The following is a 23,237-nucleotide window of genomic DNA, read 5'->3' on the forward strand; positions in this document are numbered from 1 at the left end:
TTCCAACAAAATATCAAAATGGATTTATGATAATAAATATTTCTCCTTATAATACTCAATCCTACTAAGTCCTAATTATCAACAGTTTTTTTAAAAAAATCAAAATATTTTTTTTTTTAAAGGGGAGATCGGGTTGATCCACCAAACCTGGCGGTCACCCCGGTTCAGTCCGAGTCACCCGGTTCAAGCTGGGTCACACCGAGTCACACAGTAACCCGGTTCACAGCTTACCGGACCGGTTTCCTTGACGGTTCACCAGTTTCTGGTTTGAACCGGCTAGTCCGGTCCGATTTTCAATACAATGGTTTTCAAAGTGGGCAACGTAGATGTGGAGTACTAAAAACAGCACAAGGAGAATGGATATGTGGATACAAATGTAAACTCATTGCTATACCTTTTTCAATAGCTGAATTTTTTGGCATTTTGTATGTTCTTAATTTCTGTTACTCTGAGAATTGATGCCATTAACCTCATTTTGATGGGGTGTGGGGATGAGCATCCTTTCAAAGACTTGGTTAAGAAGTATAGGCTCCTTGTGTATAGAAACTGGCAGGTTAGATTTTTGCATATGTTTAGGGAGGACTTAGGCATTGCTACCTTTTTAACAAAATCCTCTCATATGATGTGTGGAAATTTTTGCATCCTTAATCATCCTTCGTCGAGTTGTTCTTGGGTGGATTTTGATGAAGGATTCTAACTCCTTATAAGGTTATTAGGGTTTATCCCCTAAATGAATTTCAGCTTCTATTCAAAAACAGAAAAGAAAAGAAAAGATGCAGTGATTACATCAAAGGGGAGGCCAAAAAAAGGGAATTACATTGAAGGGTATTTGAGTAACTTTGATCTTATTCATTCCAATCCATTTGCTGTTTCCTTTCTTTTTCCAAATTTCTATTTCCTTTTTCAATTCATTACAATTCCTTTTTCGCCATTTTTTCTGGGTACTGAAAAAAGTTACACCAAACCAAACACTGCTCTCCTTTTTTTATAAAAAAATAAATAAATAATAAAATCTAACGCGCAGTGTCTTCCTCCTTGTCGCTTTGATTCAGTCTGATTCACTAACTCCCAGTCTGCCTGTCCAACGCAACTCAGAAATCCTTTCAGTTTTCTTGCTACAGAGTGAGCTGAATTTTCCTTTGTCATTTACTTTACTCGCTTCTTTTTCGTACTTATTGGATCAGAAGCTTCTCTTTTTTCACTGAATCGCGCGTTCATTTTCAGCATGCTTGTGAAATTTTTATTTTGGGAGAATTAAATTACTCAGCCATTGCAATTTTAAAGCATTGAATGGAATACTTCTGATTTGATTCAATTCGGGACTTACACGATGCACGCCAAGTCTGATTCCGATGTCACTAGTTTCGATCCATCATCTCCGAGATCTCCCAAGCGACCTGCTTACTATGTGCAAGTCCCTCTAGGGATTCTCACGATGGCGACAAATCTTGCTCAATGCAAGCCACTCCTGCTTACAACAGTCCCACGGAGTCCCCTTTGCACCAGTCTTACGGTCACCATTCTCGGGCCTCCTCTGCCAGTAGGATTTCGGGTAATTACAATTCTGCCTGGGGAAAGAAATCGAATCGGAAAGGGGACGACAAAGGGTGGCCTGAATGTAAAGTGATCGAAGAAGAAGGGGATATGATGGTTATTATCGTGACAATGTTGGATCGTTGAGAAGGACTCAAGCTTCACTTGCTGTGCTAGGGTTTGTTGTGATCTTCACTGTGTTCTGTCTCATCATCTGGGGAGTTAGTAGGTCTTACAAACCTCAGTTCGGTGTCAAGGTACGGGGATTGTTGACGTTTGCTTTGCCAACTCTTATCCAATTGGGATATTATAATTTTTTGATTATGTGAATCAGAGGGGCAATTCCTTTCATTAGTATTATATGGCCACTGCTTATGTTGTTCAGGAGAATATTCTTTTGTTGATAGTTGAGGGGTCCTCATGACTCCCTTATACTCAGCGCTGGCATATAAAAAAAGGGAAATTTGATTCATGCCCTCATGTGGAGTGAGAAAGGATCACTCTATAAATTTAATTGATAATCTCCGCTTGCATGTGAGTGATAATTTCATGTGCTGAGAGTGAACATGTGAATAGTGAGAAACTTGGATAATTTTATATTTATTTTTTTATTATTATTCTGTCTGAGGTTGCAAAGATGAGGAGTGAGGGATTTTGTTTGTGTACTGGGACAACATATAAGCTTTGATAGAGTTCAAAACAAGCACAGTACTAGGAATGGCATTTGCGGACAGACTTTAAAAATGTCTACTTCCAATTCCTATCTATCACATCTCAATGTTTGAATTCTTTTTCTCTGTTCTTGTACATAAAGAAATACTCGGTCAATCTAATGGCAATGATTCACTTCTTCCAGAGTTTGACAGTACATAGCTTCTACTTGGGAGAAGGATCAGATCCCACAGGAGTTCCAACCAAGATGCTGACAACGAACTGCTCTGTGAAAATGACCGTATATAACCCGGCAACATTTTTTGGGATTCACGTAAGCTCCAAGTCAGTGAATCTCATGTATTCTGAGATTGCAGTTGCAACTGGTGATGTAAGATTTTTAAAAGTGACCATAACTTTTTTAATTTATAAAGATTGGCTCCACAGCAAACGCAAACCGCAGAGAACTTTTGCATATTGATTGCCACCATTCTTTAATTCAATGTTCATATACATTTTGCTGCAGTTGAAGAATTCCTATCAGGGAAGAAAAACCCACAAGACTGTGCATGTCAGTCTCCAGAGAAGCAGGGTTCCTTTATATGGTGCTGGAGCAAGCTTGGCTGGTTCAATTGACAATGGAGTCCCAGTGAAGCTAGATTTCGAAGTTAAGTCACGAGGTAATGTTGTGGGGAAGTTGGTGAGGTCAAAACATCGAAAGCATGTTACTTGTTTGTTTACTATCACTCCCCACAGCAACAAACCCATAAAACCTAAAGAGAATGCTTGTACATACAACTGATGATGATGGTCTTGCTGCAACCTGGTAGTGCTAGGCAGGAAATGAGAAAAAATTTTACTAGGAAATGTTTTAGACTTGTGAAGCTTTAGTAGCATCGCTTTTCAACGGGGAATGGGATGGATAAAATCTTGAAGGTGATAATTAGTCCTTCACTCACCCATCTACTCCACCTTGGAATAAGCTGTCCTTCCTGTTATTTGAGCTGCTTTTTGCCAACCTGTTATCTAAGCTGCTATTTCTAGCGACATTGCTGCGTTGTGTAATTAATTATAGAATCAATAATGTTTCTAGACGTGTTTTTGTTCTTGTTTGCTTCATTTGTGTGTGTGTTTTGGTTATGGCCAATGGATATACTCCTCCGGTCCTTATTAGAAGACCCCATTTGACTTTTTATTTGGTCCTAATTATAAGACCCCAATCCATTTTGTCTCTTATATTTATGCATTTTTTTCCAAGATAATCCTTCTAATAATGATAGTTTTAGCCAATATACTTAATTAGCAAGGATATTTTAGGAATGACAACACTTATTTATTATAAATAACCAACTTAACTTACTTCCTTAATCTCCTCAAATAAGTTAATTGGGTCTTATAATTAGGACCGGAAGAGTATAAATATTATATCAGTTAATATTTTTTTGTTTGACATTCTTTTTCATCATGTTCCCAGCTCTGTCATCATACATTAGAGTGAGACCCTTGATCTGCTTCCTCTATTGTCCCACTCTAGTTAAGCCACTTGTTCTCATATATCAAAAACATATATTGAATTGATAAATAAGTTTTAATTTATATTTATAAAAGTTTTTCCTCTCTATATTTAGTTATTTATCTTTTCTTTTCCTTCCTCTCTGTCGCAAGAAAATTAAATAAAGATAAAATTAAAAAATAAACATTCAATTTCCTACAAGTAACTTATATTTAGAATAAAAAAAAACTTTCCACAAGTTACTTATAACAGGACCAAAGTGACATGATAGAAGGATTCTACCGTGTTTTTTCCCGCTCGAAAGCTGATGGAGCAAAGGATGCTTGTGTTTCCATTTGAAAGTTGTTTTAAGAACCTCAGGATGAGGGACTTTAAATAAAAGGGAAAATGACAGGAATTTCAATATGATAAATAAATAATTTTGACAGATTTTAAATAGTAAAAATTATTACAAGTATAGTCAAGATCATTACAAAAGTAATTGAACAAAACTTATTTGTTTTTTTTTAAATTCAATAATTATTTTTCTGTCATTTTTTCTAAGTAGAACGCTCTTCCATGCATGGTTAAAGCATGCCCCAAAGTCAAGAGTCCAAGTTTTTTAACGCAATTACCCCAAATACATCCCTCGGTGTTTACAAAATTATTGTCAAATCTGCAACCTACTGTGTTCTGCTATCTTGAAAAACTCAGGAGTTCCGCTTTACTTTGTAGATAGAGCTGAAAAATGCTCTTGGCGGTCAAAAGGTATTGAACATGATCATTCAAGAGAAGGAATGCGCAATCATTGCTAGTATAAAACGCCTGTACCTAAAAATCTTCGTCTATCAAAATATTACATGAACCAAGAAGGGCCATAAAAAAATTGGCCCCAGTACAAGTCCTATTCCTTTTACAGAATCAACATTGGCTAATTTATCTTACAATTCACAAAGAAACATCCCTTAAATTGCTGGATGGGTGAAGAAGTTTCATTGAGAAGCTAGGCTAGTCCCCTGGTCACTTTCAACAGGACAACTTACCTCAGGAACTGTGCCGCCAATCCTATTTGGTGGCCAATACCGAAAAATTGATCTGCCTATGATGTTCTTGGCTGGCAGGGGGCCCCTGAATAAATCATATTCATGACATGACAACATCAATATAATGGGACAAAAACCAGATGATTAAAATGATGAATCTGGAAAATTATGAATCTAAAACGCCTACCACACATGCGAATCATAGCTGTTGTTACGGTTGTCTCCCATCACAAAAACGTAATTCTGTGGCACACGCTGCGAAACAAGACATTATTAATACTAAATGATACTTGCTCTGAATCTAATATCCTATCCCTTTAGTATAATCTTCTCAAGAAGGATTGAACTAAATATTCCCTCCCCTCCACCTCAACCCCATGAAACTACAAATCCCCACTTCTTTCTTTGATGCCATGCCTCAAATTCAAGTAGCCCAAAAGAACTGCAAGAAGGCGAAACCACATGGCCTAAAATGGCTTGCCTATTGTAGCCAACATTATATAGTGTAATCTAGACCCCTCATATCTAATACGGCCACGTGAGAATTAAGCCTTGCATTTATGTACTTACTGTAGGCGTCATGTCATAAGAGGGTGGTTCGAGGATGAACTTTTCGTTCCTTTCAACCCCATTAACTATAAGACGCCCTTTATGAACCTGAAACAACAAAGTTGCTCTTAGTTGAAAAGAGCAAAGAACTAAATCAAACGGAGAAAACTGAGTAACAAGAGAGATGTGAAAGCCTTAGTGACCGGGGAAGGGGGGCAGCCCTTAACCCAATCATCCAATTCACTACAATAGATAGGCATGGCTCCGTAGTCAAAGCAACTTTGGAGCCTTACGCTATGTTTGGTACGGGGTTTTCGGAGGGGAGGGGAGGGAAGTTGCTCCCCTCCCCTTGTTTGGCTGGTATAATTTTTTAGAAGGGGAGGGGAGCTCCTCCCCTCCCCTCGTTTGGTTAAGATGTTTTTTAAAGAGGGGAGGGGTTTTTCTCCCTTCCCCTTCCCTTCTAGCCTCCCCTCCAAAAGTGGGGTTTTTTGGAGGGGAGATGAGAGATGATATTTTAATTCCTTATATGTCCTTTTGATTTGTTAACTTCTAATTAGTCATAAACATTTCTACATAAGAGAGTTCTTTTGAGCATCTAATAAGAGGTTATTAAGATAATTATCTCCAAAATTAGTAAGCATTTGTAAACTTTTTTTCTCTTCTTCTAATTCTAAGAGTCCGTTGGTATTTTCTTTCACCTTCAAGGTCTTTTCTCTGATTGAAATCTATCACTTGTGAGTTTTTGTCTTGATATTCTATAAGTGTGTGACTGTATCTTGTAAATCAAAATTAGTGAATTATATTATATATATATATAGTTATATCTTAACAAAATAAAAAGTGAGAAAATTCATTTAAATTTTATGAGGCTAAAATAGTCAATTTTTTATTAGAACAAAATAAGGTATTATTAAAATTACTCCCTCCCCTCCCCTCCAATCAATCCAAACAGGAGATCATTAAAATCCCTCCCCTCCCTTCCCCCTCCCTCCCCTCCCCTTTGTAGCTACCCTCCCCTCCCCTTCCCTTGATTAAAATCCCTCCCCTCCCCTTCCCTTGATTAAAATCCCTCCCCTCCCCTTCCCTCCGTCGAGCCAAACATAGCGTTAGTGACTGAATTTGTAAAACAACAATACGCCAATTCTACATATGTACCCATACCAATCAGGTTCATTCACAGTTTTGAAATAAAATCAAGATTTGCAATTCCTTATGTTGTTACTTGTGACATTTTCATGTGCGTCTGTGAAAGTTATCTATAGTGCAAGACAAACAACAAAAGCACAAATAATAATGTAATTGCAGGGACCATAATATCTTTTCTTTCTTTTCCCTAGAAGAAATTAAATATTGGATTGAGACTACTGTACAGATTATGAAATATCAGTATTTAGAAGGGATTTTCCCGGATTTTGGACAAACTCTAATTTTGTTTTGTGGAATAAAAAGTGTTTCTGGAAGTGCAATACGAATTTTGAGTTTCTTCTAGTCTGTCCTGATTTGGTTTATTTGCCATTGCTATCAGGAAATGGAACAGTTCATAGTTACAACTCTGACCCACTTTAATAAGGATAAAAGGAAAAGAACATATGAAATGAGAGTATCAAAATCTTACCTCCACAATATCGCCTTCTTTTGCAACCACTCGTTTTATAAAGACATCATCATCGGTGTACCCAACTTCCTGAAGGATTGGTGGGCTTTTAAATATTACTATGTCATTTGTGCAAGGCTTTCTAAAATAGTATGAAACCTGAAACAATGAAGATGCATCTTTTAAATGACAATGTATCATAATGGGAAGGCTCGTTGGATGGTGATATCAAAGTCAAAATTCCAAAGCAATGCAATGCTTCTGGAATGCAATGCAAGCTTCTGGAGGTGAAACTATAAACACATTTAACTACAAAAGATAGACCTGGAAATTGAAATCTTCACATATGCCTAGCACTCAAAATGGCAGTCTCAGATACACACTTACAACACAGAATACTTTAACACTCAAAGAAAACGGTTCTACTTCAAGTATGTACTCAAATTTCACATTACGAAAGAAAGAACACCAACCTCCTCACCCACATGAAAATTAAAGAAAGCTTAAAAAAATAAATACAGAAGAAGAAAAAGAAGAAGCGTTGAACTACCTTCTCTGCAACAATTCGATCTCCAACATCAAACGTAGGATACATTGACAAGGAAGGAATGTACCTAGGCTCGGCCACAAACGACCGAAACGCAAGCGAGATTGCCAGTGCCGCAAAGACGGTCTTTGCATCATCAGAAGTGAAATTCAACCAATCCGGCAAAGGTCCCGAAGACCCATCTTTTTTCTGCACCTCTCCATCCTCACCACCATCACCGCCGTTACCACCACTCCCTCCGCCATCATCGCCGCCACTGGAGTCCAAGACAACCTTAGTTTCTTCGCCGGAATCCTTAAAAGCATTGCAATTAATCTTCCGGCCATGGAGTCCACAGCTTTGGACTCTGTAGCAAAAACCGTTGGTTAGGGCTTTGGAACTTGGGTGGAAATTAAAGGGGCTAACGGGTTTGAAGAGGTGAATGTGGTCCGAGGTAAGGTTTTGCAGCGACGGCAATGAAGGAAGGATATTGAGGGATCGCATTTCTGCCTAGCCCTTCAAAGATTGATATGTCTCTGCAATATCTTCAGCTTCCTTCCGTCTTGATAACGTGATTGGGGTTTCAACTGTGGCCCCCTCTTGAGCTCAAACCCAAAATCCACAGAAATATGAAAATTTGTCCGTACTCTAATCAGTAAAGATTGGATTTTTTTTTTCCAAATAATAAGGATATCCATATAGAAGAAAGAAATAAATTAGAAAATCTGGTTCCTGTTATACAGATTGATACGCTCCTGAAGAGAGTTGTCAATGATGGTCAAGTAATTTGTTAAGTAAGAATGAGATTTGCCATAAAATTTTATTCATCGTGAAACGTCAGTTGATTGTTTTTCCCAGCAAGTAAGACTATAAAATCCGTTTGAATTAGTAATTAGAAAAGTAATTTATTGTGAAAAGGTTAAATTCAGTAATATGAATATTACTGTATTCAGATTAGATTTTATAAAAATTAGTCTGTAAAAATAATTTTTTTGAATTATGATTAAATAAGTAATTTTAGTTTATAAAATTAACAAAATAAATAAGAATTTCATTAAATATGAAAAGTAAAAAAAGTTATCAATTTACATAATATAATAATTTTAAATTATTTATAAGCTTATGTTAATATGATATTTTTTTATTATTTATTATAAGGGCATATTTGAAAATAAAAATAGATTTCTATAGGCATACTTGAAAATAAAAATATATGTTTAACTTATTTATTACTTTCAACTAATTTTAAATGATTTTTTATTATTTACAAATTAGTTATTTGAGGCTTATAATAAAAATTAGATGATATACTAAATTTCTTAACTTTTTCTCTCTTTATGTTTCAAAAGTCATAAGTAGCTAATTTTTACTTATAATTTATTGTAGCTTTTTATGCAAAAGTTAGATTACTCTATGACCAACTCGAATACCACAAAATTTTTAAATGTCTTTCTGTATGAAAAAAAGTAACTTATTGCCCTCCAAAACTAAGTCAAACAGGCTCTAAGGTTGTTTAGTTTCTTGTTTTGAAAACAACTTGTTATTTAAAAATAAAAAATTTTGTTTGATCATTTGTTTTTAGTTAATTGTTTTAAAAAAAAACAAAAAAACAATAATCTGTTTTTAAAAACTAAAGAATAAAACAACTTTATTTTTTTGTGGTTTTTTATTTTTTGTTTTGTAAAATTAAAGAAGTCTTTTTCTCTTCTCACCAATCATCCGTCACTTGTTATTATCAATGACAACTACCACCTGCCAAGTATGATTTTATATGTTTTTTTTAAATTATTATCCAAAAAAAGTTTTTTTTTTGTTTTTAAAAACTTATTCTAAAAAATTGTTTTGAGAATAAAAAATACAGGACCAAAAAAAAACAACAGGCCCTGTTTCCTCCCTCACCCTTCCCCCCGGGCGGCGGGGCGCTTTGGTGAACGAGACTATTTCTCTTACGTGCGAGTAATATAAACTTCTCAAAATCAAAGGTGAACCTGCAAACACTCACACAATTCACAGAGATATATATATATATATATATATCTACACAGATACATATATCTCTCTCTACCTGTACAATATTTCATGATTGGCGTCACGAGTTTTAACATCTGTATCACCATATTTTTTGTCATGATATTTTTACAAGATTAGAAAAAAATTTTAAAAAATTATTCTGAGTATTGTTTATTTTTGCTGGAATCAATTCTCTTAATATGACTTCTATCCACAAAACTTGAACATCAACTTTGCCTTAAGAAGGATTGAGTTCTTAATCATAAAAAATTATGAATGAATAATGAATGAGGCCAGCAATGTGAATGAATAATATCGGGTAGGTGTGTGAGGAAAACCCAAGTTGTATTGGGCATAGGGCGTAATGAACCTATCAGGCCCAAAGAACTACATGGTCAGAAAAATGTACATCCAGGTGAACCTTTAAAGTTTAAAATTCAAAGGGATGCAACGAACAAACAATGAAAGGGACTTGTACCAAAAACAAAATTAAAGGGATTCCCAGGCCCAGAAGTATGACTGCTCAATGCTCATGCTTATTGAATGCTTGAAAGCTTTAAAGAGAAGGAAAACAATGTGGGTTAGTCCGTAATAAATCAAGGTTTGAATTCTTATTAAAAGAGGTGCTTACATTTAATGTTTCACGGTACCTCAAACAAGATTACCTCTAATAAGATTATTCCTATGCTTATCAAAAAAAAAAAAAAAAGAAAAGAGACGAAGGAAAAGACAATTTTTTTGCTTTTTGGTCCTTCATTTTCTTTTTATACAAAACCCATAATAAGAGAGGGGACAAAATAGACTAGCCCCCTTATATTTCAATGCGTAGATGTCTACAATCAAGTTGGGGAATACCAAATATGAATAGATATCACCAATTACCTTGTATTCTAGTAGCATAAGAAAACTCTTACTAGTGGGAGGTCACAAGTACAATTTCGTTTGAAACTTCACGCCGTTTCTTCTGATTTAAAAAAAATTAAAATAATGAATAGATATGCCATATGATGGGCATACTGAGCCAGTCAGTTTGTGCAGGACTACGATTCTCAATGAAGAATTTATGTGCCAAGCAACAATACATATGTGCGTGTGCGCGTGTATATTATTACTCTTTATGAGCATTTAAAATTCATTTGAAGTTGAGCTATATTGGGCGTGAGACCACGCCATGGCCATGTGCATGCCAACCTACTTTACAGGTCATATACGCTTTGAAGCATTTGGTAATTTAGCGTTCGCCAACACCAACTTGAGGTCCACTTTATAGTTCTTTATGCAGAATGGCATGTGCCTGTAATATGGTGGCACATTTGTCCTGCGTCAAACGTCCCTTTTCAATGATTGATCCTATGCATGTGACTCAATATCTAGCATCTCTGTCCCAATGAAAAAGGCATATCTTCCTCTTCATTTACTAGATTTTAGCATCCAAGGGGAGGACAAAGTCGCATGCAGGGATGAACCTGAGATCGAACATTCATGCACCTGGAGCATTTGCAAGATCTAAATTCTGCTACAAAGTTACTTTCAAATTCTGTCACCTTTGAGGACTGAAGATGCAACTATTTATCTGGCCAGAGGTGAAATCACTATTTTTCTTATAAACCAAAAGGGAAATAATGTTACAGTTTGGTTGAGAATGACAAGATCTAGGAAACTTACTCCATATGACAAGTTTGAAAATCAACAGGCTAACAACACCAACCCTACCCACAATTCCAACAACCAGCAAAATGACAGATAAACAGCAGCCAAAAAAACAAATGAAAGAATGGAACTGGTGTTTTTATTTGTTTTATAATTAAAACCCTTATAGATACAATTTTTAAAAAAGAAGTTAACTCACTCAGAATGTCAGTCAAAGCAACCAAAGTGAGACTGACAGGTGTAAAAAAGGAAGATATAGATTTATACAAGTTAGATGGAACAAGATGCTATGAACTTCCACTGAAACCTTGGCTGTTCTTCATCTTTCTCAGCTCCATTTCCCTTGTGGTCTGGCGACTCTGGCCTTCACTGCTTGAACCAGAAGGATACAAGCCATACTCACTCGTAGGTGGTCCGCTGTACTCGCCACTGGCACCATACTCATTGGTTCCTCCACCAAATGCCATTTTTCTGAACTTTTTCATGTCCTCCTTGTATTGAACTGTGTCATAATCTGAACTTCCATGAGAACTGTAGACAGAGCTATGGCCGGGCTTAATTCCTTCATTAAGGTCCGCTAGAGATACATCTCCTTCCAGAGCACGAACAACCTGTGATGCATACATGTTAGATACACAAGAAACATTCTTAAATGTAACAGACAGTAATATGAACAAACAAACGGAAGAAAAACTGGATCATGAAAAATAATTAGAACAAAAAAAACCAAAGAAAAACTGGGTCAAATTACCTGGCTCATCCTTGGCCTGCGCTTTGCTGAATGTCGTATGCAAGCTGCAGCACATGCCACCATACGAGCCATCTCATTGGGGTCATATTCATGTTGGAGTCTTGGATCAACCACGGAGTCAAAATTTTCATCTTCTAAAGCACGAGCGAGCACAGGCCTTGCCTGCGGTGACAAAGATGCAGTTAAAGGCTACTCTGTGGCCCTCAGAAAAAGAAAAAAAGGGGAAAACCCTTTCTTGTTGCCTAAGAGCTTATGATTCCAATTTCAAATTTAGGCCCAGAAAATGGAAGGTGTACTCAAGCTTACCCAGTCTACCAAACCATCCTCCATAAATGTATGCCCTGAATCAACTGGTCGGCGTCCAGTAATTAATTCCAGAAGCATGACTCCAAAGGAGAAAACATCTGATTTGTCAGTGAGTTTCCCACTAGAAGCATATTCTGGAGCCAGGTAACTGCAAGCAGCAATTAATGTGAGCTTGAAACAATGCCAAATAACAGGTACAAGCAAGCAGCATTTTCACCTCTTTTTCACTTTTGAGGTTCTTGGAAAGATAGAAAGTAGTCTTACCCAAATGTCCCCATCACTCGAGTGGAAACATGAGTATTAATATCAGACGTAAACTTTGCAAGTCCAAAATCTGCCACCTGCCAGTATAAAACAACATGCCACAGTAGAACACATGAGCACCAGTAATAAAATTTAGGATGCTAACAAGAAAAATGACAAGCATACCTTTGCTTCAAACTTAAAATCCAGAAGAATGTTAGCAGCTTTGATATCACGGTGGATGATCTTAGGATGACCTGTACACACAGGTATTGCAATTAACATTAAAATTGAGATGATTCAGTTTCTGCTGATGAACTTAAAGTCAGGTGCATGGCACATACAGTCCTCATGAAGATACGCCAATCCTTTTGCTGATCCTAAAGCAATTTTCAGTCTTGTGGGCCAGTCCATGGTAGGCCTCCCTTTTCCTGCAGTTCAAACACCCATCAGATGCCTCCTGCTGCTAAAGTCACTATGCCACAAAACAGAAGTGCTTGCAGCTCAATTTCAACTTAGCAAGGGTTTTTCCACAGGAAGAAATGAGGTTTACCGTGCAAGTGAAACTCCAATGTATTGTTGGGAACAAATTCATAAACAAGCAACCTCTGTGTCCCAGTAATGCAGTATCCAACCAAAGAAACAAGATGTTTGTGATGAACCCTACTAATAATCTCAACTTCAGCTTGAAATTCACGCTCCCCCTGCCCACTTCCAGCCTTAAGTTGCTTCACAGCCACTTCCTTTCCATTAGGAAGAATGCCTCTGTGCACATAGCCAAATCCACCTTGTCCAAGGAGGTTGGCATCAGAGAAGCCATCTGTTGCCCGGGCCAGCTCCTCATATGTAAATGTACTCTTTGAGAAACCCAGTCCAAAGCCTGGAGAAGGAGGTGGAAGAATGTTTTCACTGCCTGAATAGTTAGAGCCAGAGCCACCACTGCTGCTTATGAAAGCAGGCGGTGGCGGTGGAGGAGCATAAACGGGTGAGTGGGCAGGCCGTGATGCAACTGGTGGTGGTGGAGGCGATGGCTTTGGCATTACTGAGACCACGTGATCTGAAGGAGGGGGAGCATTGTGTTGCCACTGACGCTGTGGGCCACCATATGGATCAACTGGCAATAGTGAAAAAAATAGTATGAAATTAGTCAAAAACACCATCGTCATCTTAGAACAATGTCAGGCAAAAACCTAATGAAAGAAGGATAAAAACAGAAGCCATTTCATCATAATAACAATGATTTGTTATCCGATACTAAAGTCAACTAAATCAATGCGCACACGAACATACATAGATCGCTTTATATAGCTGTAAGCTGTATATGAAAAAGAACGAACTGAAACATTAATCCTGAAAATTGATAGTTTGATAATCCGAACCCATCGAAGTGTTAAAGTCGACGAATGGATTAAAGGATAAAAGATTCGATTTAGATCCTCGCACCCTGAAGATTAATTTTGTGGGTATGATCAGATCCCGCAAGAGAAAAACAGTGCAAAGGTCAGTTTTTAAAAATAGTGGAAAGCACCGAACGCAAGCGCGTGCTACAAAGAAATTGCAGCAGCTGAGGAATTCTAATTCCTGCCTAATTCTAACTGAATCAAGATGAAAATGGATTCAATTATGTACACTAAATATTATATATCATACATATTTAAAAAAAGGTCTCACCTTTGGGTCCCTGAGGCGGTACCGGCGGCGGCGCATAGTATTCCTCATCACGTCTTCTCTTCTTCTTCCTACAGCAAATGCAGAGAATACTCAACACAAGAAGAACCGCCACAGCCCCCACGGCAATGGCGACAACAACCCCAGTTGATATATTACTCGATGAGGACGATGACGAAGGTGGAGACGGCGACGACTTCGACGAAGACGGTGGCGGCGGACTTCGATTCGGAGTCGAAGGCGAATTTGAGCTCGACGGAGGAGACGGCGAATTTGAGCTCGATGGAGGAGACGGCGGGCTGTGACTCGCCGGACTCGGTGGACTGTTGGTACTGGACGGTGGAGGAGGCGACGCTGAAGATTCTGGTGGTGGTGAGGTTGATGATGGAGGGGAAGGAGAAGGAGGGCTCAGAGAAGGTGTAGCCGGAGCTGGAGGAGGAGATGAAGGAGTCGCCGGCGGCGGAGCAGAGGGCGTGGCTGGCGGCGGAGCAGAGGGCGTAGCTGGCGGCGGTGATGCTGGTGTGGACGGTGGAGGAGCTGAAGGGCTGGGTGGAGGGGAAGTATTGTTGGTCGCCGGAGCCGGCGGCGACTTGGGTGCCGGCGCAGCACCGGGAGACGGCGTCGCTGACATTGCCCAAAAAAGAATCCGAAATAAAAAAAAATGAAACTTTTAGGCCGCGATTACTGGCTGAAGCTGCGTCTATTTCACCCTATGAGAAGTTGAAACCTTGGGAGAGAGAGGGAGAGAAAAAATGGAGAGACAGTGAAGAGAGAGATGAGGGGAGGGAGCACCAGACGAAAGAGAGCGTTTCACACCTTTCAAGCATATATTTTCCCCCCCTTCTTTTTTGTTTTTCTTTAATTTTCCGGAGACGAGTGAGTGGGGCCCACGCGAGGCGAGCCGCGTTTCCTACGCAGTTACAGTGGTCGTTTTGGATTCGTTCATTCTGTTTGTCTGTTGGGTCATTGGTCCGTATCGACGGTTCCTTTTTCTTCTGTTTTTATCAATAACCATTTTTCTTCTATTTTTAATTATGCCTTCTTCTTTTTTTTAATTCTCACCTACTTTAACAATTCTTTTGTTCCAACAAAACTCAATAAAAATTTTTGAACAGAAATTGTTTCTAGTTTAAAAGGAGATTTAATGACTTTAATAATTAACAAATTTTAGAAAATTATACAATTTAATTTTTACAGACATAAAATTAGATGGTGCTAAAATAAAAAATACTTACCAAAATCTACGTATGGCTCAAATTTTAAAAATATTTATAAATCGATTCTAGGACTCGCATTTATGAATTATTCAAGTCCTTCCATTGCTAACGGAGATTTGAACCCATCATTATGAATTATAAAATGCATTCTTATTGTTTGAATTAATCTTTATTAGTAGCATAATTTGCATTTTGGTGCACAGAAGATGAAGTTTAATAGTAAATGGAATTATTTCGAATTCTAGAGCTCGTTTTTACATAAAAATTACCGAAATTCATTTATGCTTATGAATTATTCAAATTCTCACATTAAGAATGGACATTTGAACCTATTATTGTGAGCTATAAGATGCATCCTCCCTTTTAAGTTCAATATTTATTAGTAACATAATTTGCATTTTGATAGATTAACATAGAAGTCAAAGTTTATAACAAATGAAATTACTATTCCGAATTCTTTATACTAGCCAGAACAATCTTTGTTGGCAATATAATTTACATTTTGATATACTAAATGGAATTGTTCCTATTTATGAGCTCCTTGTGGCATAAAAATTATGTCTTCCATTTCTCACATAATAAATGAAATCACTTAATGGAAAGTTAAATATTTGATTTCATCCAGATCATGAACATGATGCTAATTCAAGGAAAAAACTTGGTAAAGGCAAACAGTATGATCCAGACTAGTCTTAAAAGGCCTGCAGGTATTTCTATTTTAAACAATTTTTCATTAATAAATAATGGAGGATAATTACAGAATAATTAACATTCCCAAAGCATACGATTGCCTTCTAGTGAGATTCCCTTCTTTTTATAGTGACTGCACTATTAAGGGGCCGTTTGAAAATACTTATAAATAGGTTTTTAATCATGATTAATAAAATATGAGATAAATAGTGAGAAAAATTTTATCCCAATTTATATAAAATATAATTATAAGTGTTTATTTAAGGTATTTCAAATAAGTACTAAGTGGATTAGATATTAAAAATGGTACGAAGGTATCTCATTCACCAGTAAATCTTGCAATTTCTTTTTTTTTTTTAAATCTAATGATTATGTTTCTTCAAATAATACTTACAAATGATTATTATTTTGATAATTAGGAGGGGATACATGAGAGCATTTTTATAAATACTCCATTGCCATTTTTTTTTGAGATAAGTATGACCTATTTATAAGATATACATAAAAAAATCTTTAAATCTTTAAATAAATTTTTTATTTTTATTCTATTAATTATATATTATATCACGCATTAATAAATTTTTTCATACATTTGTTCTACTCATGATCATTTTTTCTCTCCACAAATAATGGTATTTTGAAAAAGTAAAATACACATTTTATATGTTTGTTATTTTTAATTGACTTTTTATATACGTGAGCCAGTTATTTGAATCTCATATATAGGATATAGGATCAGAGAGTAATTTGACTAGGATGTTATGATCTTGTGGTGCAGAATTATTGCATTAATGAGAGCGAGGAGGTAATGAATTAATAATGGTTAGTGAAAATGGAAAATTTTAGAACTTATGAAATTGTTATTCCTCAGACGAAATTAAAGGGCTGTGTGAACAAGAAGACAAACCATAATGAAGACAACTAGAAAAGTAATCTTGTCATTACAGTTGGCTATTCAACCGTTGAACTCTGAAAGCGAAAGTCATTAATTATTATTTTGATGTTATATAATACTCGTAGTACTTTTGATTAAAAATATAATTAAGACGAGTCCGCGTAGGTTGTTTTGCTGCATGTGCCATGGTAGAAAATTGGTACAGAAGAACATGCTCAATGCCTCTCCTTTGTTTTTTTTTTTAAAGCTGTAAAGGAAAAAAAATGAAATATGCTAAAATTCTAAAAATTAGTAAAGATTTTTAAAATAAATTTTAAAAAATTATAGGAATGAATTTGTGTTTTTTTTCACTACCCTATCAGTCTATCTAACCATTCCTATGATACCTTATGATTATTGAGTGCATTCTTTAAAACAATAATACGATGGCAAAAGAATAATATTATTATGATATTTCTTAATATTGCAGGGATATTTTAAGTTTACCATCGCGATGAATAAATACGCCCTAATTTTATCAAAATAAAATTTGTAATAGCTAAAAGTAATCATTTTAAAACAGACACCAGTAAACTTTTAACTGTTTTGTTTTTTTGGTGAAATTGGATACGTAATTAATTAGTAAACTAAGTTGGTTGCACCGGAATGACAGCAAACGGTTGATTCCTTATACGTTAAAGAAAGTAACCATATTTTTACTGTAAAATTAATGTTTAGTCAAACTATAAATGGCATTAGACTAATTTTTCTAACTAAAATAGAAATTAAATCAGGATTTAATTATTATCTGATATCATATTTATTGCAAAATTGTTAATTTGGAGGAAAGAAAAAAAAAATCTCGATATCTAGTCTAGAATATGACAAATAAAAGTTTCCTAAAATACAAGAGATGCATTTCTTAGTTAATTCTCCTTTTTTTTTCCCTTTTCCCTTCATTTTTTTGTGTGTTACATCTGCTGTGCCTGTGTCATCCAGTTAGGCTTTGTTTGGTTCAATGGAGGGGAGGGGAGGGGAGGTTAATTGAGGGGAGAGGAGGGGAGGGGAGGGGAGATAATGGGTTTTGTTTGGTTGGAGGGGAGGGGAGGGGAGGGGAGATTTCTTGTTTGGTTCACAAGGGGAGGGGAGGGGAGGAGATTATAAATTGACAAATATGCCCTTATCTTTATATTTAGACTGATTTATTCTTTTATTATAATATTTATATCAAAATTATGATTTCCTAATTTATCAATTTCAAAAAAACCTATTACCTCACTTATATGTGATAAAAAAATATGAAATAAAAGTATAATATATATGAGAAAAGTGAATGGGAGAAAAAAAAAGACAAGACCTTAACTATATAATAATACCCTCCACATATTAGAAAATAAAAAATATATATGATATTAATAGTGTCATTTTATAATTATAATATATATTAATATATATAATTAATTAATATATTAATATATATATGCATATTATATTTGTGCGTGTATATAACTGAGCGACCGCGAAAGGAAATGCGCCAAAAAAATATCAAGAGGACACCACTGGAATATTCAAAAAATGACATGGGCATATTTGTCAAGATTCTCATAATATTTCTCTCCCCTCCAAAAAACCCCAATTTGGGAGGGGAGGAGGGGGAGGGGAGGGGAGCACAAAAGGACAAATTTTTTTAGCTCCCCTCCCCTCCCCTCCTCCCAACCAAACACATCCTCCCATCCCCTTCCCCTCCCCTCCCTTCCCCTCCCCTCAAAAAAACCCCAACCAAACAAAGCCTTAAGATTTTAGTAATTTTTTTTTTTTTACCAGCAAGTTAAGATTTTAGTAACTAGTGGTTTAAACTCTACATGAGTTTTATAGCTTAGATTTTAGTAAGCCAAATAATTTTTAATTCTTTTAGACCTGTTTTTTTTTAAGTGCTTTTAATAAGATGAGACGCAATTTTTTTTATATATTTATTTTGTATTGTTTATAAGTCATTCCAAACAAACTTTTTTAATGCCAGGATTTTGGCTTGTCTCGTCCCCTTCTTTATTTATTATCTGAAGTAGATGTTAATTAATTACTTGTAAATATGAATAAATCGAAGTTTCCTGGGCAGTTTTGCTTTTCCAATTGAAAAACCAGAACCACAAGTCAAATAAAGAAAATCTTGGAGTATGGAAGTTAGTTGTGCAATCCTGTTTGTTTGGTCCTTTCATCGCTAATAATGAATCAGGAAAAACCACCGTCAACATTTGTATTATTTCTAATAATTTAGAATATATATTTATGTAGCCAATATAATCAATTAAATAGTACTCCTTCAATTCTTAACGTAGGAGTTAATTAGGAAGTGAATGTTAGTCTCATATATAAGACCTATTTGATATTTTTATTATTTTTTTGCAAATTAGTCCTTATTGATGTTTTCCAATAATAATCAAGTAGAAAATAGAGGAAAGGAATTAAAGAAGATGGTTAGGATATTTAAAAAAATATCATATTAACTAATTTAATAAATATTATTAATCTACTTAAATTAATTCATTAAGTCTTACATTAAGAATTGGAGGAGTAATATATAATAGCACATTAATCTGTACATATTTTTCAGCTTTAAAATCTGAAACAACCAACCACACTATTTATAAATTATTATTAATATAACTTTTTAATTGTGAATATGAATGAGTGGAATAAGGTAGGGCAGGCTTATCTACTTGGTCACTGTCAGAGAGCAAAGAGATCAGACGATTCAGAATATGAAAGCTAGTTGGGCGATCCCATTTATTTAGTAATTTCATGCTGTCACCAGTAAGTTTAATCCCTTGATGATTGAGGTAAAACTTGATTGAGTCAAATATTAGGTCATCCGTTCTTAATATTTATTTATTTATATATTATAAAAATTAAAAAAAAAAAAGAAACATTTTATAATGCAGTGGCTGTTACTCTAAGTAAGAAGGCAAATTAAATAAAACCAGCTGGATGCCAACAGGTGAGCCCCTGCACTTCATGACGTGGACGTTCTTCCTCAAAATATTTTATTTTCACATCCATATTTCGAAATATATATGCCCACTTGTAATTTATTATTGGAAAAAGCCAGCTCCCCCTGAGATATAGTTTTTTTTTTTTGGGGGTTAATTAAGAGATATTGGTTTTTCATTCCTTGAAAATATGCAAGAAGATACTGCAGATTATTCGGCTATTTCAGCAAACTTCATTATTACGCTATGCCTGTTATAAAACACTTCTAACCACTCTTTTTTTTAAAAAAAAAAAAAAGTCATAAAATCCACCTGAAAATAAAATAAAATAAAATAACCTTTATGTGAAATTATGAATTACATATTGTGAAGCCAAAAAGAAAAATTGCATCAAAGTTTAAATATGAGTAATATTAAAACCAAAAAGAACTCATAGATCGAACATATAATCTCATGCTTAAGTAAGAAGCACTTGATAACAATCCTAACAATTAATATTTCATTTAGTGACTTATAATTGGGCAACCTAATCTTTATTGAGTTAATATGCAAATTTACCTTGAAAGTTTTTAATTAGAAGTGGTATTACCTTTAATATTAATAAAACTAATGTTTATAGTTAAAATTATGATGCTAACTATTAATATTTTTAACAGTAAAAGATAATATTATTATAATTTTAAACTTTCAAACTAATTCTGCATTCAAAGAAATTTTCAAATGTAACAAACACCATGAAATTACCCCGTCTTTCTTTCATAAGAGGAATCGGATTTTCTTTCTTTTCTTTTTTTCTGATTCTTGTTGATGTTGATGCTACTTTATTGCTTTGGAATTAGAGATAAAAAGGAAAGTCCAGGGAATATGAAACCGCATACGTAAGGTGATGATCCTGTGTTCTAACTAAAGCACTGAGGCCAAAAAAATCTAACTTCGGCATTAAAGGCGGCGCACGACCTGTCGTTTTGAGCATCTCTGAGAAAGCGATATATTTCACATCATCATTCTCCAGGCTTCATACCTTAGAAGCTGATCCTTTCGGTTTTCAGGGGGATTAAATTCCATACATAAACCCTAATGATTTACTTCTCATACCTCTCATCCTTGTAAAAATTTCACTTGTGCCCAGTCACATTTACTCTTATTGAACATTTTTTTAAATCTCATACATATTAACATATACATACAAATATATATATTTGTGTGTGTATTTAAAAAAAATATAATTTTTCACTTACATATTGAAATAAAAATAAATTTTATAAGCTTGCAAATTATAATAAGGTATATTTAAACTCCATAAATAAAATTGTAAATTCTAAGAAGCAATAATAATAATAATATATCATATTCCTTAACTTTTGTATTGTTTCTTTTAATACATTTTATTTTCATATTATATTTTTTAAAAAAATTAATATTTATGGTAGACACAGATTTCCCCCACAAGTAATTTTTTTGGGCCTGCCACTTGAACTTTTCCACCTTGATATGATGCACACAAAGCTGCATAAACGTGACCCTTAATATATAGTCAATTGACTGTATATAAATATGAATAGTAAATTAACACAGATCTGGTTTGTATATATAAAATCAATCATTAATTTTCTTTTTTATTTTGGTTTATTTTTCTGAAAGTAATGAGAGCGCGTGGTGATGGCGAAAAAGTATATGTACAAGTTGAGGTTGAGAATAATGGTGTCGACTTATTGAAGAAGGAAAAAAGAAGAGGAGGAGGAGGAGGAGGTGGAGGTATTTATTCACATCAATGATTCCGGTTGCACAAAAGCAAAGCCCATATTTTCCGAGGAAAAATAATAATGACTGTATTTAAAAGGGAAAAAAAAAAAGCGTTGAATTCTATCCGTTGATGATGGTTTTTTGGGGGGGGGGGACGGGGAAAAAACCGTTGACAATGGTGAGGCAAAGGCATGATGAGAATGGAAATTTGACTTTTCCCATTTGACCAAAAATTGGGGAAAAAAAAAAGTTTGACTTTTATTATTTCAAATTTTAATCTGGGCATATCGTGCATGCATCTACTATATAGATACATTCATTTTATTACATAAATACAATGAAATATATAAAAAGGGTTCTTTTCGGCATCTCTTGTCGTGTTGTTAGCTCAGCCATTCTCCACATTTTTAGTCATAAATTTGCATAATAGTCTATTTGGTTGTTCTGATTTAAGTGGCATTTAAAAAAAAAAAATGTGCACATGTTGTTTCAAAATTTTTCCAATCACTATTTTTACAAAATTGATACCTTATTGGTTCCCTACTTCCCAAACTCTTTGCTATCCATGTTACTTGTATAATTTTTTTCATTTTATATAAGTGATCTTTTTATAGAATAAAAACACACGCGCATGTTAATACAATCATGAGATGATATATGGTAAATGATATATATACAGTACAGTAAATAATATGCGCCGGGGGTTTTTTGTAATTGGCTTTTAGATAGTGTACATTGCTTTTTACAAGTTAGTTATAGGAGAGAGACGATTTTAAGATGACATGGCTGGAGGTCAGGGAAATATAGCCCTGTACCTCGATCATTTTTGGTTTGTCGAATGTATTTGCCTCTGTTTTCTCTCTTACTACTATCAATGGCATCAGAGCCAAGTTTTGCAAGTTATCATCAATTAATCATGAATTTCGCACCCTATCATAAAGGGGAGAAATCGGCATGGAAGTAGCAGCAATAACACTTCTGCCCTTCTTAATAAAGCATCAGCAGCAGTGTTTTCACTACCCATACTGTGTCACATTTCAGGCCCCACATCTTGTGTAGCTACTTAAATTGCTTATGACTGAGAATTTTTTGCTCCAAAAGGTGCTTGAGTGGTAAGTGATTTGTTTTGATGATGAATTTGCACCCCAACATATATGAACGTCATTGTTTCACGGTAAACACAATAGCCAAGAGCTCCCTTTCATAGGCATATATTGACTTCCTCTTAGGAGCAAGAGCTTTAGTGACAAAAGCCAACAGATGACCATTTTGAGATAAGACCGCCTTTATGCGATAACCAGAGGCATCGGTTTTGATAATGATTATGTCATTAAAGTTGGGAAGAGCAAGGACTAGTGGAGAAACCATGGCTCGTTTAAGCACTTGAACAGCTGAATCAGCTTCAAGGGTCCACACAAACCGCTTGTCTTTCTTCAACAACTTAGTCAAGGGCTTGGTCATAGCGCTATATAGCCTCACAATCCTTGTAATTCACGCACTAAGGTAGGTATTGGTCAAGAAGATATGGCATTCGATTACCTAGGGTCTGCTTGAACTTCTTGCTTAGAGATGATATAACCCAAGTAATCAATCTGTCTAGCTCCAAAAGTACACTTAGAAGCCTTGGCAAAAAGTTGTTGTTGCAGCAACGTTGTTAGAGTAATCTCCAGATGTTGTAAATGGGATAACCAATCCTTGCTATATATATAC

General features: G+C 35.3%; 2 protein-coding genes and 1 pseudogene across 2 annotated transcripts; 1 reads left to right on the forward strand and 2 right to left on the reverse strand.

Annotated features, from left to right (window-relative positions):
• The first annotated feature begins 1,029 nt into the window (after positions 1-1,029).
• LOC114731074 (uncharacterized) lies at positions 1,030-3,017 on the forward strand (annotated as a pseudogene).
• A 1,632-nt stretch (positions 3,018-4,649) lies between these two features.
• On the reverse strand, positions 4,650-7,976 carry LOC114731075 (chloroplast processing peptidase-like). Its single transcript, XM_028918202.1, has 5 exons — positions 7,413-7,976; positions 6,884-7,021; positions 5,290-5,376; positions 4,907-4,974; positions 4,650-4,804 (listed from the first exon to the last, which is right to left on the reverse strand). The coding sequence occupies exons 1-5, from the start codon at positions 7,890-7,892 to the stop codon at positions 4,669-4,671; spliced, it is 909 nt and encodes a 302-aa protein (XP_028774035.1). The 5' UTR covers positions 7,893-7,976; the 3' UTR covers positions 4,650-4,668.
• Positions 7,977-11,023: 3,047 nt separating this feature from the next.
• On the reverse strand, positions 11,024-14,793 carry LOC114731073 (proline-rich receptor-like protein kinase PERK1). Its single transcript, XM_028918201.1, has 8 exons — positions 14,020-14,793; positions 12,902-13,462; positions 12,693-12,779; positions 12,535-12,605; positions 12,370-12,446; positions 12,106-12,253; positions 11,800-11,961; positions 11,024-11,659 (listed from the first exon to the last, which is right to left on the reverse strand). Exons 1-8 carry the CDS (start codon positions 14,645-14,647, stop codon positions 11,336-11,338), a joined length of 2,058 nt encoding a protein of 685 aa, XP_028774034.1. The 5' UTR covers positions 14,648-14,793; the 3' UTR covers positions 11,024-11,335.
• Positions 14,794-23,237: the final 8,444 nt, after the last annotated feature.

Source organism: Neltuma alba, unplaced genomic scaffold (genome assembly GCF_004799145.2).
Source record: "Neltuma alba isolate B1F8T4 unplaced genomic scaffold, ASM479914v2 tig00012800_pilon, whole genome shotgun sequence".
Lineage (NCBI taxonomy): Eukaryota > Viridiplantae > Streptophyta > Magnoliopsida > Fabales > Fabaceae > Neltuma > Neltuma alba.